The sequence below is a fragment of the Psammomys obesus genome, unplaced genomic scaffold, assembly GCF_907164565.1.
Source record: "Psammomys obesus unplaced genomic scaffold, mPsaObe1.curated_primary_1811, whole genome shotgun sequence".
NCBI lineage: Eukaryota > Metazoa > Chordata > Mammalia > Rodentia > Muridae > Psammomys > Psammomys obesus.
The window spans coordinates 6,811,005-6,825,756 of NW_026592890.1; the positions used below are offsets into that span (position 1 = coordinate 6,811,005).

The following is a 14,752-nucleotide window of genomic DNA, read 5'->3' on the forward strand; positions in this document are numbered from 1 at the left end:
AGAAAGAAAGAAAGAAAGAAAGAAAGAAAGAAAGAAAGAAAGAAAGAGTGAGTTAGTTCTACCTGGGCAGTGGTGTGTACACCTTTACCCCAGTACTCGGCAGAGGCAGGCAGGTCTATGAGTTTGAGGCCAGCCTGGTCTACACAGTGAGTTCCAGGACAGCCAGGGCTACACAAAGAAGAAACCTTGTCAGGGAAAAAGCCAAACCAAACCAACCAACCAAACAACCCCCCAAAGCTCCCTCAGAACTCCTCAACAAAAACAATGCACAGTACTGTGGGTTTTTTTTTTTTTTGTTTTGTTTTGTTTTTGTTTGTTTGTTTTTAATACTGTGTTTTTGATTGGGTAAAGAAAAGATACATAATTTAGGCTTTTATAGAATTATAAAATAGTATCAGTTGTAGAGAATGAAACAATCTAAACAAAACTAAATGTATCAGGCACCAACCAGCCAGAGAGTAGCCTCACATTAGTGGTTTCTGTAAATGGCTTAAATTGATCTACAACAATTTAATACAAAAATCTAAAGTCAAGGTTTAGAAACTTTTAGAGGGTCCATTAGTATATGAAGAATAAAAAAAATAGGGTTTATTTTAGTAATTATAATTGTGGAAAATATGTATAATATAAAAGTTAGCACTTTTCTTTTTCATGCTGGGGAATATTTTGGCTGGTGAAAGGATTCACCCTTTAGATTAGACTAAAGAAAACAGGGTTATTTAGTACACTACAAAGAGAGCAGCAGGCAGGGCAGGAACAATGAGCTGCTGCCACATCCATCATCCTAAGCATCCACGGCAGAGCACATCCACATCATTGTGACTAGTGCTGCTACTTACCCCCAGACTGTTTACTCTTCTGTAACTGAAACTCTGGACCCACCAAACAGTAACTCTTTTCCCCCTCTAGCTCCCGAAAGTACCACTACACCCACATACATATACACCTGAATACATACATACACAATTGTTAGAATAATGTTCTTGTGGAATGTACACAATTTACCCTTGTTCATTCAAATGCTGATTTCTCTACCCCACTATCTGGTTTCAATCTGGACATTGCATTGTGATGTTCATTCTAAGCATCACTCGTCTCAAGTTGGCGTAAACATGCCACCATTTGTTCTCTGTATGGTCAATAAAACAACCAGCCACAAGGCTGAGCAATGGGGAGAATAGGGTGGGACATCCTGTTCTGGAGGGGAGGAGAAGGAAGTAAATGGGGAAATAGGAGAGAGATGGGCAGGAGAGGTCTTGGAACCATGAGGAGAGAGGAACCGGACCTAAGATATGACTAAAAGCAAGTCCAGTGGGTGCAATCTGAATGGTAGGAAGCTATGCAGGATTGGAGGTTTAGGATGGAGTAATCATTGCCCAGCATTGTCCTCTAGGTTAAATAAATACATCCTCGTCTCTATGTGGTGATTTGGGTATACAATTGGTTTAAGAATAACCACTGTTTAACTAAAAGTTAAATCAATAGTAAATATTAATATTCAATAACACATAATGCCTGTATACATATGCATATATACACAAACATACTTGGGAGGGGCAGTTTTGGGAACTGAGCTGAAGGCCTCGCACACATTAGGCAACTGCTCTATCATGGCCCACACCTCCAGCTTCTATGTCTTTAAAAAATTCACTCTTCAAGTAATTTATTTTTATTTCATTTTATAAAGGTTTTGGGTGACATTAAAATTTGACACAAACACACAACTGCTCTTCACCACAGATAACATGAAAGCTGTGTTAGACAACTGGCCTGCTTAGTTTTCATTGTCAACTTGACAGAAATCCAGAGTCACCTGGATTAGCCTGTGGCCTCATCTGCATGAGAATGTTTAGACTAATGATGGACACAAAGGGCTCAGCTCACTGTGGGAGGTACCATTCCTAGATTGTGTAAGAAGGTTGATTAAGCTCACCACAAGGCAGCATTTCTCCATGGTTTCTGCTTGGGGTCCTGCCCTGACTTCTCTCAATGATGGTCTGTGACCTGATGTGTAAGTCAAATAACCCTTTTCCTTTTCTACCTGCTTCTGGTCCTAGTGTTTGTTACAGCAACAGAATTAAACCAGGACAAGTACTCAGTCTGCTTACCACTTGTCCTGTGGGAAGTGCATAGGTGTTGCCTCGGACCACCCTTCTGTCATACATTATGTTTCCAAAAGTCAAAGGTTCTTCAGCTCTGTAAAACAGAAAATTCTAAGTGAATAGTACAGCATTTATATCCATTAAGTAAATCCATTTCAATAGCATTTAGATTAAAAATATCTTACAGAGGAGAGAGAGATGGCTTGGTGCTTAAGAGCAGTTGCTCTTCCAGGAGACCCAAATTGGTTCCCAGCACCCACATGACATTTGACAACCATCTAACTCCAGTTTCATGGAACATGTGTCTCCCGCACAATAAATACATATAAATAAAACACTTACAAATGTACAAAAGAAATTGTACAGACCATAAATAGTATAATCCATAAAATATGGAGACACAGCTTTTCTTTATGTAATAGTTACTATATGGCTAGACCTTACTTTCTTTTTCTTGTTTGTTTTTTGAGACAGGGTTTCTCTATGCAGCCTTGGCTGTCCTGGAACCCGGTCTATACACCAGGCTGGCCTTGAACTCAGAGACCCACCTGTCCTTGCCATCCAAGTGCTGGGATTAAAGGTATGTGTGTACTGCCACCACCACCCAGCTACAAATTTTATTACTCACAATAATTTCATGTTGGGAACTATTATTCCTATTGAACAGAAGAGAAATGGAAAGGCTGCCCAGACTTCCTTTGCTAGTAATATGCAGAGCTGGGTTTAGGCTTGTAATACTCAAGACCATTCAACAAATGTGGAAGAAGCCCAGTGAATTGGAGTCTGTCCTAAAAGACTGAAATAAGCCCCACTCGGGGATTGAAAATATACATTTAATAAAAGAATCAAGTTTTTTTTTAAAAGTCAAACTTTGCATTGTTCTCTAAACTCAAAAAACTATTGAAAATATTAACACATTTTGAATTTCAGGAATCGTAATGATAGTGAAGAACACAAACACACAGCCAATCGCTCTGGAGTCCTTCAGTGCTCGTCTGTGTCTAGCTGTGAGGCCATCCTCCACCTACACCACAACAGGCTATCAGAAGCGCCTGAGTGAGGCTGAGCTGCTGACACATACCAAAGCATGTTTTTCTGTCCATGCTACTTGATCGCAGGTTGTGCCCAGCTCAGCTACATGCTCCTGTGTGGGAGCACTGTCTTTTCTAACTTTCTGGTTGTTTCCCAGCTACTTATCTGTACTTCCTAAAGGTTCAGCTTTCTCTTGTCTATAGATCTGTGGTTCTCAACCTTCCCAATGCTTTAGTTCAGTTCCTCATGTTGTGGTGACCCCAGCCATAAAATTATTCTGTTGCTACTTCATAACTTTAATTTTGTTAGTGTTATAAATCATAATGTAAAATATCTGACATGTGATCTCTGTAAGAGTCATGACTCACAAGTTGAAAACCCCCATTTTAGATTATCTCATCCATGTGCAAAGCTTCAATTGTAATCTACATACCAATTTTATTTTATTTTTAGTTTAATACTCTCAACTCCAGCTGCCAAAGACAATTTTAAAACTGAACTGTTCTCATTCCAGCTTGTTCCTTCAAGTTCATCAAACGGTGCCAATAACCACAGCTGTGCCTTATTCACGAACACTGGTTGTCCTCTGTAACTGCCTTCTCCCTCTTTCCTTCCAGCTAGAAAGAGGTACCGACTGCACAACCCAGCCTTTATTATACCTGCTCAGAGCTCACTGCCATCACCATCGTTTACCTGGACTACTGAAAAACACCTCTTAACTGACTGGAACAACATTTCTTCCTCAATTTATTCTATATCCATTTAGAAGAGAAATATCCAAGTAGCACTGACTTAGTTAATGCCTCCTACTGTTAATTAATAAAAGAAAATATTGGGTTGACACTATTAAAACAACAAAATCCATAACACCAACCGTTGATAAGGTTTATGCTTAAATATTCTTGGAGCACAACCATATTGTATTTGCTCACATTAAAAATATGTATGTCTTAATAATGACATTCCTCAGAACCTGCCTCACAGAAGTAAAAGGCCCAGCACACAGTTATCTGCCAAACCTCATTCTTTGTAGCAAAAGCTCAAAGTGACTTGAGTAATTATCAGCGGTGCAAAGTTTTAACAATGATGGTTATACTCATACTCTGCATTACAACGATGATATGGAAAAAGGAGTAACCACTCCAATTATTAAGAGGGCAGAGGAGGTTCAGCATCACGTGTGTTACGGTTGCTATGAAATAAACTGTGACAGTCATCTTTCAACTTGACTGACTGGCTTGAGAGACACCTAGGAGATTAGTAAAGCAGACTTGTGTCTGTCCTCAGAGATGTCCCAGAGATGATTAGGTCAAGAGCTCTCTGACTCCATCTATAATTTAGACCACAGACTATGGACAAGTGCAATTATAAAAAGTTGGGTTTAACTGGATGAAGTGAAATCACTAGGAATATGACACTGAAGGGTGTGTCTTTACTCTTGTTCTTTCTCGGTATTTTCTCCTCTGCTTTCCGGCCACCATGAACTAAACACCCCTGTTTCCTCACACCCTTTCTACCACAATGCTCTGCTTATCCTGCATGGAACCAAATCACCATACAACAAAGTTTCTGAACTATGAGCTTAAATCCTCTCTCCTCTGCTAGTACACAAACACACAGAGCTGTTGTGTATGTATCCATAAATAAGAAGGAATGAATTTGAAAGGTAAAGAAAAATGGATACAAAGGTTTACTTTAAGGACAGGTGTGAGCCAACAGGCAGAAAGGGAGATTGAGATGTAAGTCGTAAGACTGCCCTAGACATGAACAGATGCTTTTAGGTACTTTTTATGACTAGGTATATGTATATACAAATAACAAAATAGGAGGAAAATAGATTTAAAACATTTGTAAGAGGGGAACAAAGCTAGCTGCAGAATACTATATACTACTTTAATTTTACTTTAGAAAAAAAAATCTCTTCTCTAATACGTTTTTGTTGTTTCTGGAGACAGGGTTTCTCTGTGTAGCCCCAGCTGTCCTGGACTCACCTTGTAGACCAGGCGGGCCTCAAACTCATGAGTGCTGGGATTAAAGGCATGTGACACCATACCTGGATAGTATGGTCATTTATACGAATACAAAAAAGAACAATACAATGAGCAGAAGATGGTAAACTGTCTTTGGTCACCTATTTTTTTCTTCTTTTTTTAAATGGGAATTTGAACATGTGATATCTTTTCTTTTTTTTCTTTTCTTTTCTTTTCTTTGTGTGACAGGGTATCTCTGTGTAGCCTTGCTGTCCTGGACCCACTTCGTAAACCAGACTGGCCTGGAACTCACAGAGACCTGCCTGCCTCTGCCTATGCTTGTATCACAGGCATGTGCCATCATGCCCAGCGTGTTATCTTCTTTTTGAAATATTTCCCTCTCCTAATCTCCAAAGTCTTTTGGCTATTTTCTCAGGTTCTACTACACTTCTTTCATGCCCCTTCCTGGATAGTGGCCTTCTTCTCTTGTTTAGTTCTCACCTTTCTCAGTGTTTGGCAGACTCCTATGGGTAATGCCATAGTTTAGACCATGTGTCAGCATGCTAGAATCAGCACTATACATAGACTGGCTTAAAAAAGAAGCTAATCACTTCCATGTACAGCTAACTGGCCTAAAAATATGGTCTAGAAGAAAGACAAATCATGGGACAGACTATCAAATTGATTTGTGTACAGGCTGTGGCTATAACACATTAGTTGTATAACCTCGGGAAGTGAAAACGATGTCACTTACTTCTCAGAGCTATAGTGAGGGCTACAATACCTGGCACCGTAGCAGTATCTAATAAATAGGAACAACTCACATTGCAGTAGACTCTTTAATCCAACTTAAACAGTTACACAAATCCATCTGCATGTTAACTTTACCAGATGGCACTTCAATTCTTTGCCTGTGTATTTAAACTAAGAAAATTTACTATCACTGGTATGAAAATGTAAAAATGAACTAAAATTAGGGTCAAATACACATCTAGAAAACTTAGTACAAAAGAAAAGGCCTAGTTTAGAGAAGGCAAAGAGAAGGGGTTGCTTGAGGCAAGGCAGAAACCAAAGGTGAGGCCTTTGCTAGCCCTTGGCAGCCTCTCTTTCCCCTCTGTCACCTCCAGAGATATAAAAGACCACTGGAAGATAAAGAAGCCCTTATATCTTCACATCTGCTTTGAGACATATGCTTTCTTGTTGTTTTCCTGTAACTACTTATCTAAACTGTCTCAGAGGATTAAAAGTTAATGGCTAATAGAACTAAGAAACTCCTGTTATTTTATTGTTGTTGTTGTATTTTATTGTTGTTGTTGGTGGTGGTGGTGGTGGTGTGTGTGTGTGTTTTCTTCCCTTCTTTTGGTTTTGCTGGTGTAAAATTATTTCCTGTGTTTTCACAGGTGTAGTTAACCTCCTTGGGTTGGAGTTTTCCTTCTGGTACCTTCTGATGAGCTGGATTTGTGCATAGATATTGAGGATGGCATCATTCCACAGTTGCAGTCCCATACTGAATAAAAAGTAGAAAGCAAGCTGAATATCAGCATCTTTCTTTCTCTGCTTTGTGACTGCAAATGTGATGGCAACAGCCTGCTATGATAAACTATATCCCCTTGAACCAAAGCTGAAATAAACTCTTCTCTGTCAGGCTTGCTTCTGCTCGGCATTTGATCATAGCAACCAGAAGGAAGTTACTTCACGACTCCTCTGACTCAACCTCCTTGTCTTTTTCTTTCACCTCATGGGCTCACTGTGATGGCATGCCTCTACATGGACAATTCAGGAAAATCTCCCCACCTTAACATCAGAGAAAAACAAAAGGTACAGTGCAATATTTTTTTTTCATTTCTTTAAATTAAAAACCACTCACTAGGTTTTACATGCCATCTTCTAACAGAGTTCTAAGACAACGATGCCATACTTTGGTTTGGGCACAAGCCTAAAGGTGAATTTAACTGAATTAACGTGTTTGTAATCACTTGACTATCAACAAATACACAAAATACGTATAGGCTGAGTACTCTTACCTGAAATACTTGGGACTAGAAGTATATCAGATTTTTTCCCATAGTTTGGAATATTTGCGAATAAATGACTCAAATGTAAACATGTTTCATAAATGCCTTACATACATAGCCTGAAGGTAAGTAACTATATGCAATATTTTTGCTGTACCTGTATTCTATCACTAGTCACATTATGTCCTTTGTGGAATTTTCTACTGTGGCATAGTGGCATTCAAAGATCTTCAGGTTTGGGGAATGAAGGGAAGGCTCGAGGGTTAAAAGCTCATACTGCTCTTGCAGAGGACCAGAATTGGTTCCCAGCACCTATGTTAGGGAGCTCACAACCCTCTGCAACTCCAGCTCCAGGGTCTCTGAGGTCCTCTTCTTGGCTCCACTGACACCTGCACTCCCATGCACACATACACAGATACTTACATATACATTAATAAACAGTTTTAGGCTTCCAGATAAGAGATGCACAACCTGTTATTCAAATGCTTTCTTTCAGTTTTACATTTATTCTGCTACAAAAGGGAAGAACCCTTTGAACTACATTGGGCTTGTAGTCATCTTAAAAATTTAAGTTTCTCTGAGAAAAAAATGAGATATTTCCATTTTTGTGTTGGTGAAATTGGCTTCTCATACCTAAATATAACACTGGGATTCAGTCGAGTCATATATCTAATAAAGATAATTTGTAATCTTGACTCCCTTTATAAAATATGTACATGCTTGGGACTAGAAATACATGCTGCTATCCAGCCAAGTTATCTGGAAAAGTTATTCACTATGATCAATATAAAATTTTTTGAACAAGCCTGGACTAAGAACCTTGTAGAACAGAAGCAGACTGACCTAACGATATTCACTCTTTGGATGTGGTTATATAGTCACTCACCAGGAAATTTAGCTAATGGCATCTTGCTGGATATGTTTGTTTATAATGGTATCATGGAAGGTAACCATTCTTATGGTTAAGGTTCTTAATTATTCTCCTCTGTAAGTAACTACTTTCATGAAACATTTCACTATGGTTTTCTGCGTTCCTTTGATAGACCGCTCAATTACTGAACATCTTATTTCAACATAAAAAGCAACTAGTTGTTGGGCAGTGGTGGCGCACACCTTTAGTCCCAGGACTTGGGAGGCAGGGGCAGGCGGATCTCTGAGTTCAAGGTCAGCCCGATCTACATAGTGATTTCCAGGGCAGCCAAGGCTACACAGAGAAACCATGTCTCGAAAATTAAAAAAAAAAAAAAAAAAAAGAGAAAGGAAGGAAGGAGAGAGAGAGAAATAAAGAAAAAAAAAATCAACTAGTTATACATAAAAAAAAAAAAAAAAAAATTAGCCACCCCGATGCTTCTGCCTCTGGGTGAGTTAGGATATCAGGTCTGTTGTCAGGCCTGGCTGAAAGTTACAAGTGTTCAATCACCACTTCAATTTAGACCAAGAGCTTCTTATGTGTTAGACAAAATTCTAAATGAACAAAAGGTGTGGAATTCCCCGCTACCACGAAGCTTGCGCTTGTTCCAAAACTTGAAGCTTACAGGGAGAATAACTCAAAGAGAACCATAAATTCTGTGGTCCTTTTCACATATAGAGGCAAATACTGGGGTGAACAGTACTTTTTGTGGTCCGACATGGGAGGCTAACCTATGTCCGCCCAGACTAGTGTGAGAAGGGCTTTCGTGGCTAGCTCTTTCATTTGGTACACGCCATCCGTGTACTCCTGTGCTTCACTTTCCTCATCTGCATGATGGAGTGATGAAACCAACTTGGCAGAACTGTGGATCAAGAAAGATTGTGTATTGTGAATGTCCCCGTGTGGTGTTTGGTGGTGTCCATAACTATCCGTGTACCTGTCATGGCTCAACCAGTGGTGCCTATTTAACCACAGAGTTGTGTTGTTTTAGGGCAGGAAGTTTTGACTGAGTGTACACAAGGGAAAGCAGATGGGATGCAAAGCGGAGACCAGACTATGGTGAGCTACTTCGGTCACTCACGGCTGCAAAAGGCTGGGCCGGTAGCGGTGGCGCTGGCAAGACAAGGCCCGGGGCTTGCTGGTGTAGGTGTAGGTGCCGGAGGCCTCGGTCGTCCGAGGGCTGCGGTCTGTCAACGCCGACATGTTGGGGGTCGAACCGCCTCCCCTTCGGTGGAGGCGGACTCTGAAGCAGGTGGGGGTTAAAAAGAGGTGGGAGCCGGAGACGTATAAATAGTGCCAGGGGCAGGGATGCCGCGACGCGCGGGGACACGGTTCTCGGGGAAGCGGGCGGGACGCGAGGCGGTCCGCGCAGGGGGTCTCTGTTACAGAAGGCTTTCTCCCCGGAGCGTGGAGCGAGTCTGACGCGCCCGCACCGGTTGCCGGGCGACGCGAAGTTCCGCCTGGAGGCGGGAACTCCAGGCAGTTCCGGCCCGCTGGGTGGTCGGAGGGGCCCGTAGTGAAGGGCACTTCCGGCTCGCGACCCCGCCCACCTGCTGGTCCTCGGCTGCGCTTGCGCGGTGGCCGCTTCTTGGCAGGCAGGGCCGCCGCGGCGTTGTTGGCGGCGGCCATTGCGGCAAAGGTGATGCCGTCTGGCCCGGCTGAGGGGCGCCGCCTGGCGGGGCTGTTGTCAGCGCCATTCTCGCAGGCCCACGTGCTCCTGCTCTTTCAGGGGTGTCCTCGGTGGTTTCTTCTGCCGCCACGCCGCCGCGCTCCCCGCTCCTCGGGCGGCGACACACCCTTGGCTGTCGGGCTCCCAGTTCTGTTACGCGCTGGGGCAGGGGCAGAGGCGGGGCATGGCGGGCGGTGTCCTGTTTCCCAGCTCCTCCTCCGCTACCTGGCGTGAGTTGCCGCGCCTACCTTCCCCGCGCACTGAGGAGTGCCAGCCCCTTAGAGGACCTCTGGGCTCTCAAAGCAAGTTGGGCCACCCTTTAGACACTTTGGGGAAGGGCTGGATCAGGTGTCGGTTAAGGCAGGGTTCCCTTCCGCTATGGTTATACATTTTTTGGTGTGTGTGCTTGCACGCTTTATTTTTCAACCTACAAAATGGGAGGAGCAGATTTTATCCCTTGGGAGTTGTGAGGATTAAGTGTTAATGAAGCTTCAGGACTTCGAACTGTAACTGGTGAATGCAATTTACGGTTTAACGTAGAGGGTCACCATTGTATAAGTATACAAAAAAGTCTGTAGTAAATGCTATAGACACACACGGCTAACGACTTTCGATCTAACTAGTTTTGAGGAAACCTTTGAGAAAGTGACATTAAAGTAAGTGGCGCTGAGGTTGGCGTCTGGGAAGGTGCCTTTAGAATGGCTCTGATGGGGCTACAGCATAGAGGCTAAAAGCAAATGTGTTTACCCGAGTGTGAGCACAGGAATCCACAGAAGAGACACAATTCCTGAAAGTTGTTCTCTGAACTCCACCCAATGATTTGTAGAAATGCTAAAGAAAAGTTGATGTTATTTCACAGAAGTGTTGTACAGCTTATCAGAATGTTTTTATCCCCCTTGGAACAGGAAACCAACTCCAAACTTCCAAAACAATAAATCATTCTTTCACTTAAATTCAGAACTAGAGTGATAACTTGAGGGTTACAGGAGGAAGAAGGAGCAAATTGGTGATTACACAGGGAAAAATGGGCGCTGAGTAGGTAACCAACGGTGCCGTCCCAGCTATAGCTGGGATTTATCAACAATGTAATAGCTACTAAAAGTTATGGAGGTTTGTTTCTCTAGTTCTCTTTATTTGACTCCCAGGGAAGCCTCATTTAATTCTTTGGTTAGAGTAGTACTTATATATTTGTGATAATACAATCTTATGTTTCGTGTGGAGTCTCTGAGGTAACAATTCCAGATATTTATGTTCTGTCTTGGATGGTCTGAAACACAATGATTCGGTTAAAGGATTTTGAGTATCTGCTACATGCCAAGCATTGGTCATTGGAAATTGGAGGTATAGAAGTAAAAAATAAAAATAAAAATAACATTCTTGCCTCTGGAATTATTATTTTAGTAGATGAATCATAAAAACAAGGGAGTAAAATTTAGTTCAGGGTCCTTACTCTACATCACAGACAGCTGCTGTCTGTTTCCTGCTTGCTTTCTGATCTCAAGTGCCTTAGCACTGTTTCTTGGAGATGGACCTTTACTATGGCCCCTCCCTGCCATACTGCTCATTGCTTTCTCCTTGTTCCTTCTCACAGATAATTTTCTGCTCACAATTCAAATCTCAGCCCCTTCTATTGTTTTCTCCATGAAGACATTTTTTTATTTCTCTGGTTTGTGCTGATATAGCCTTCAGACACATTTCCATCCTTTGCTCACTGGGGCACTGAGTAGGACCTGTGGACACATTTGTTTCCATAGTGAGGTCATATGCTTACTGAGGCATTATGTCCATTGGTATTTGCACCTTTGCTGAATAGCTTCAGTTTGTTTGCTGAATGAGTCAATAGCAGAGGTGTGCATTTTACCCAGGAAAAGGAAGGAACATCTCTTATTTTTTGATGTGAAAAATTTGAGCAATTGGCTATTCAAACTAACTTCAAAATGTTTCCAAGTACAAATAACAGAAGACAGAAGAGATCTTGGGAGGTTCACTGTTCAGCAAACACTAAGTACCTCCCTGGAACTGGGCATACCCATGAACCCTAGAGAAACATGGAATTTTCTTCCTATTATGGAGGAAGGGGCAGATAATAGGCAAGTGAATCAGAAAAGAAAAAAAAGGAAGAAAATGTTAAGCACAAGTACTTTGATGAAAACACAGTGAGATATTACAGTAGGGTGTCCCAAGTGTCTTGGATTAAAAGGCAGAAAAGGCCAAAGGAAGTAGTAGTTAACTGAGACCTATGCAATGTAGAAAGGGCTCAGCCACATGACATTTGCTGGGAGAGCAGTTCAGGCAGAAGGTGACGGTCAAGTCGTTGTTTCTAAGCAAGCCTCTTATGCTGAGGAGCTGAAGGAGGGCAGGGTAGCCAGAATTAGGAGTTCCCAGGGAGAGGAGTTGGAAGAGAGCTTTGAGAGTGTCAGCGCTGATAAGCAGTTCAATCGGCAAGGCTTCATAGGAAGGAATCACAGAAGGATATTAGGGAAAAATGAGATGACTTGAGCAGAGATCATTAACGGCTGTGTGAAGAATGGATTGCCTGGGATGGAGGCTAATTAAGAAGGTGTTGTTTAGAGAGGGGAAGGGCCTGGAGTTAGAACAATAGTAAGAAAAACAGAAGAGGTGTGTTTGGGATATTTTGAAGATTAAAGATAGCACAGTATCTTAGCTTTAACTCAACCTGAGACGACAGGTCTAGAGTCATCAGAGAAGGTAATTTAAATTGAGGGATTGCCTAGATCACGTTGGCCTGTGGACATGTCTGTGGGGGAATTGTCTGGTTGCCCTTATTGATGTGAGCGTGCTCAGTTCACTGTTGGAAGCACCATTCCCTCAGAGTTGGTCCTGGGCTGTATAAGAAAGCTGTCTCATCGTGGGTCTATAACCAAGCCAGCAAGCAGATGCCTCTGCTTCATGTTCCTGCTTGATTTCCTGCCCTGATTTTCCTCAGTGATGGACTAGCTGGTATGATGAAGTAAAAACTCTTTCCTGCCCTAAGTTGTTTTGGTCATGGTATTTGTCACTGAAGCAGGATGAAATTAGAACAATTAGCGAAGGATTAGATGTGGGGGTGAGGAATGGATGAACACAGGATGGTCACCACATTTTTGGCTTTAGTGAAATAACACAATCATAACATAATTCACTGAGATGCACTCAGCTGTTGGAGGGAATGGGAAGTCCAGAGTTCTGTTCTGGATTTGCTAATTCTGAAATTCATGTGCACACGTCATGTTGACAGGTTATAGCTATGAGTGAGCAGTTCCACAGAAAGGTTGGAGTAGGGAGAAATTTAGTATTTAGACAGGGCCAAAGACATGAAAGCCAGACAAGCAACACGGTGTGGTCTGTGGATAATTTTCCTAGATTTTCTAACCCCTGTGTGAAAAATACATGACAGATTTTTTTTCACATTGATGATTGTACACATCTACATGTTATTACCAACCTCAAAAGCTAAAGGAAATAAATCCCTCTAAATTTGAAATGCTGAAAGGAACCCTGCGCGCTAACCATATTGAAAGAAAACTGCTGTGCTTTCTATTGGGAACACACACACACACACACACACACACGAAGAAATTACTTAACATAGTCTTTAGTTAAAGCATACAGAAAAAAGAGCATTAGCGAGAAGTATTGGGAAATTGATTAAAGTGCATTCTATTCAGATGGAAATTTTTGTGAAATTTTCAGTCTTCCTTCAGTTTATAATTCACAATTATTTTTTTCATCCTAGATAGGTATCTGTGTGATTTAATTTGTATTTGCAAGCATTTCTTTTTCCTATAGAGAAACTCCGGAATCATGTAAACATCGGATCCTTTGAACCTCATTCTGGCCCAGCTTTCAGGTTGACGATGCCCTGCCTGGAGGTTCCTTGAATCTGGCGGTAATACTCAGAACTGTAGATCCGCTGCTTTTCAGTTTCCTACAGAGCTGAGAAGCAGACAGGATGTTCCGATCATTTCCTTTTGATCTAATGGTTTCAGTGATTCTCTCTAGTAAGAGGCAGAGGGAGCGCGCGCTCACCAGGCAGAGTCAAACCATGACTCAGAGTGTGCTCCCAGCTTCTCAGGAAGTTCTCAGGATCAAAACATGGTGTGTTTTTGAATGAAAAGTAAAATTTACATCTAGTGGATGGAAATTTCTTGTAAGAATATATAAAACTTCCCTAACACTTTCTATTCTTGAAAATGAGAGTTATTTTTGTCAAAGGATTTGAGACCTGAATGCATTTCTTTTTAATTGTCAGGTTATGATAAGGGCCTGTGATTCTGTGATTTCATTCACTGGTTGTCTTCTTCCCCTACAGCCACCTCAGAACAGCCCTAAACTGTGAGCCATGGCTTAAAAACACAGGAAATGTGGGCAGGAAGAATAAAAGTACTTTTAGATTTATGAAAGTTTAAGACCATGAGTTTCTTTGTCTTAATATCTGATAAAAATATATGCTTCATTGATGGGCTCCTTCTGTGGTTTTAAAAACATTTCAGATTTGTAAAATATAATAGACTTATTCCAGAATATAGGATCAGAATCCAACTTGTAATATTGCCTCTTCTCTTCAGGAGCATGCTCAGTGAGGGCCAGCAGTGTTAGGGCAGTTCACCAATGATTCCAGTTGTTTTTATATGAGTATTTGTAGCAAAATGTTATCAGAGTTTCACTCTGCTTGGAAATGATGTACAGAATGGTATGGCACTTGAATTTTATTGTTCTTAATATTTATATTGTAAGACTCAGGGAGCTAAATCTTTAACAGACAGTGAACTTCCTTAAGCCTTAAAGCACACTGAAATATTTAGAGCTGAAATCTGTTCCTTCGGGACTTTTACTAAGAAAGAGTGCCCAATAACTCTTTTAAACATAGGGATCATTTGTCTAGTTAACAAAAAAGTTATAGCAGATCCCAGAGGCAAAAATAATTGTAAATTTGTGCATTTTACCCTAGAGAGATCCCCTCTCAGACTTGTATATTTTTATTGCTAAATCTAGCTGTTCTTGCCTGAGAATTGGCACAGGTATTGATTTGCATGTACAAGATTCCTTTTGTT

The 14,752-nt window shown here is 41.4% G+C and overlaps 1 protein-coding gene across 2 annotated transcripts in view; it reads right to left on the reverse strand.

Annotated features, from left to right (window-relative positions):
* The window catches only part of Rsph3 (radial spoke head 3), a 45,133-nt gene extending 35,276 nt beyond the window's left edge, over nucleotides 1-9,857 (reverse strand). For both annotated transcript variants that reach the window (XM_055616079.1, XM_055616078.1), the window contains exons 1-2: nucleotides 9,111-9,857; nucleotides 2,109-2,196 (exon numbers count right to left, since the gene is read on the reverse strand). In XM_055616079.1, the coding sequence (XP_055472054.1) occupies nucleotides 2,109-2,196; nucleotides 9,111-9,658 (636 nt within the window). In that variant the 5' untranslated portion in view covers nucleotides 9,659-9,857. The remainder of the gene's footprint in view (nucleotides 1-2,108; nucleotides 2,197-9,110) is intronic.
* Between the last annotated feature and the right edge of the window lie 4,895 nt (nucleotides 9,858-14,752).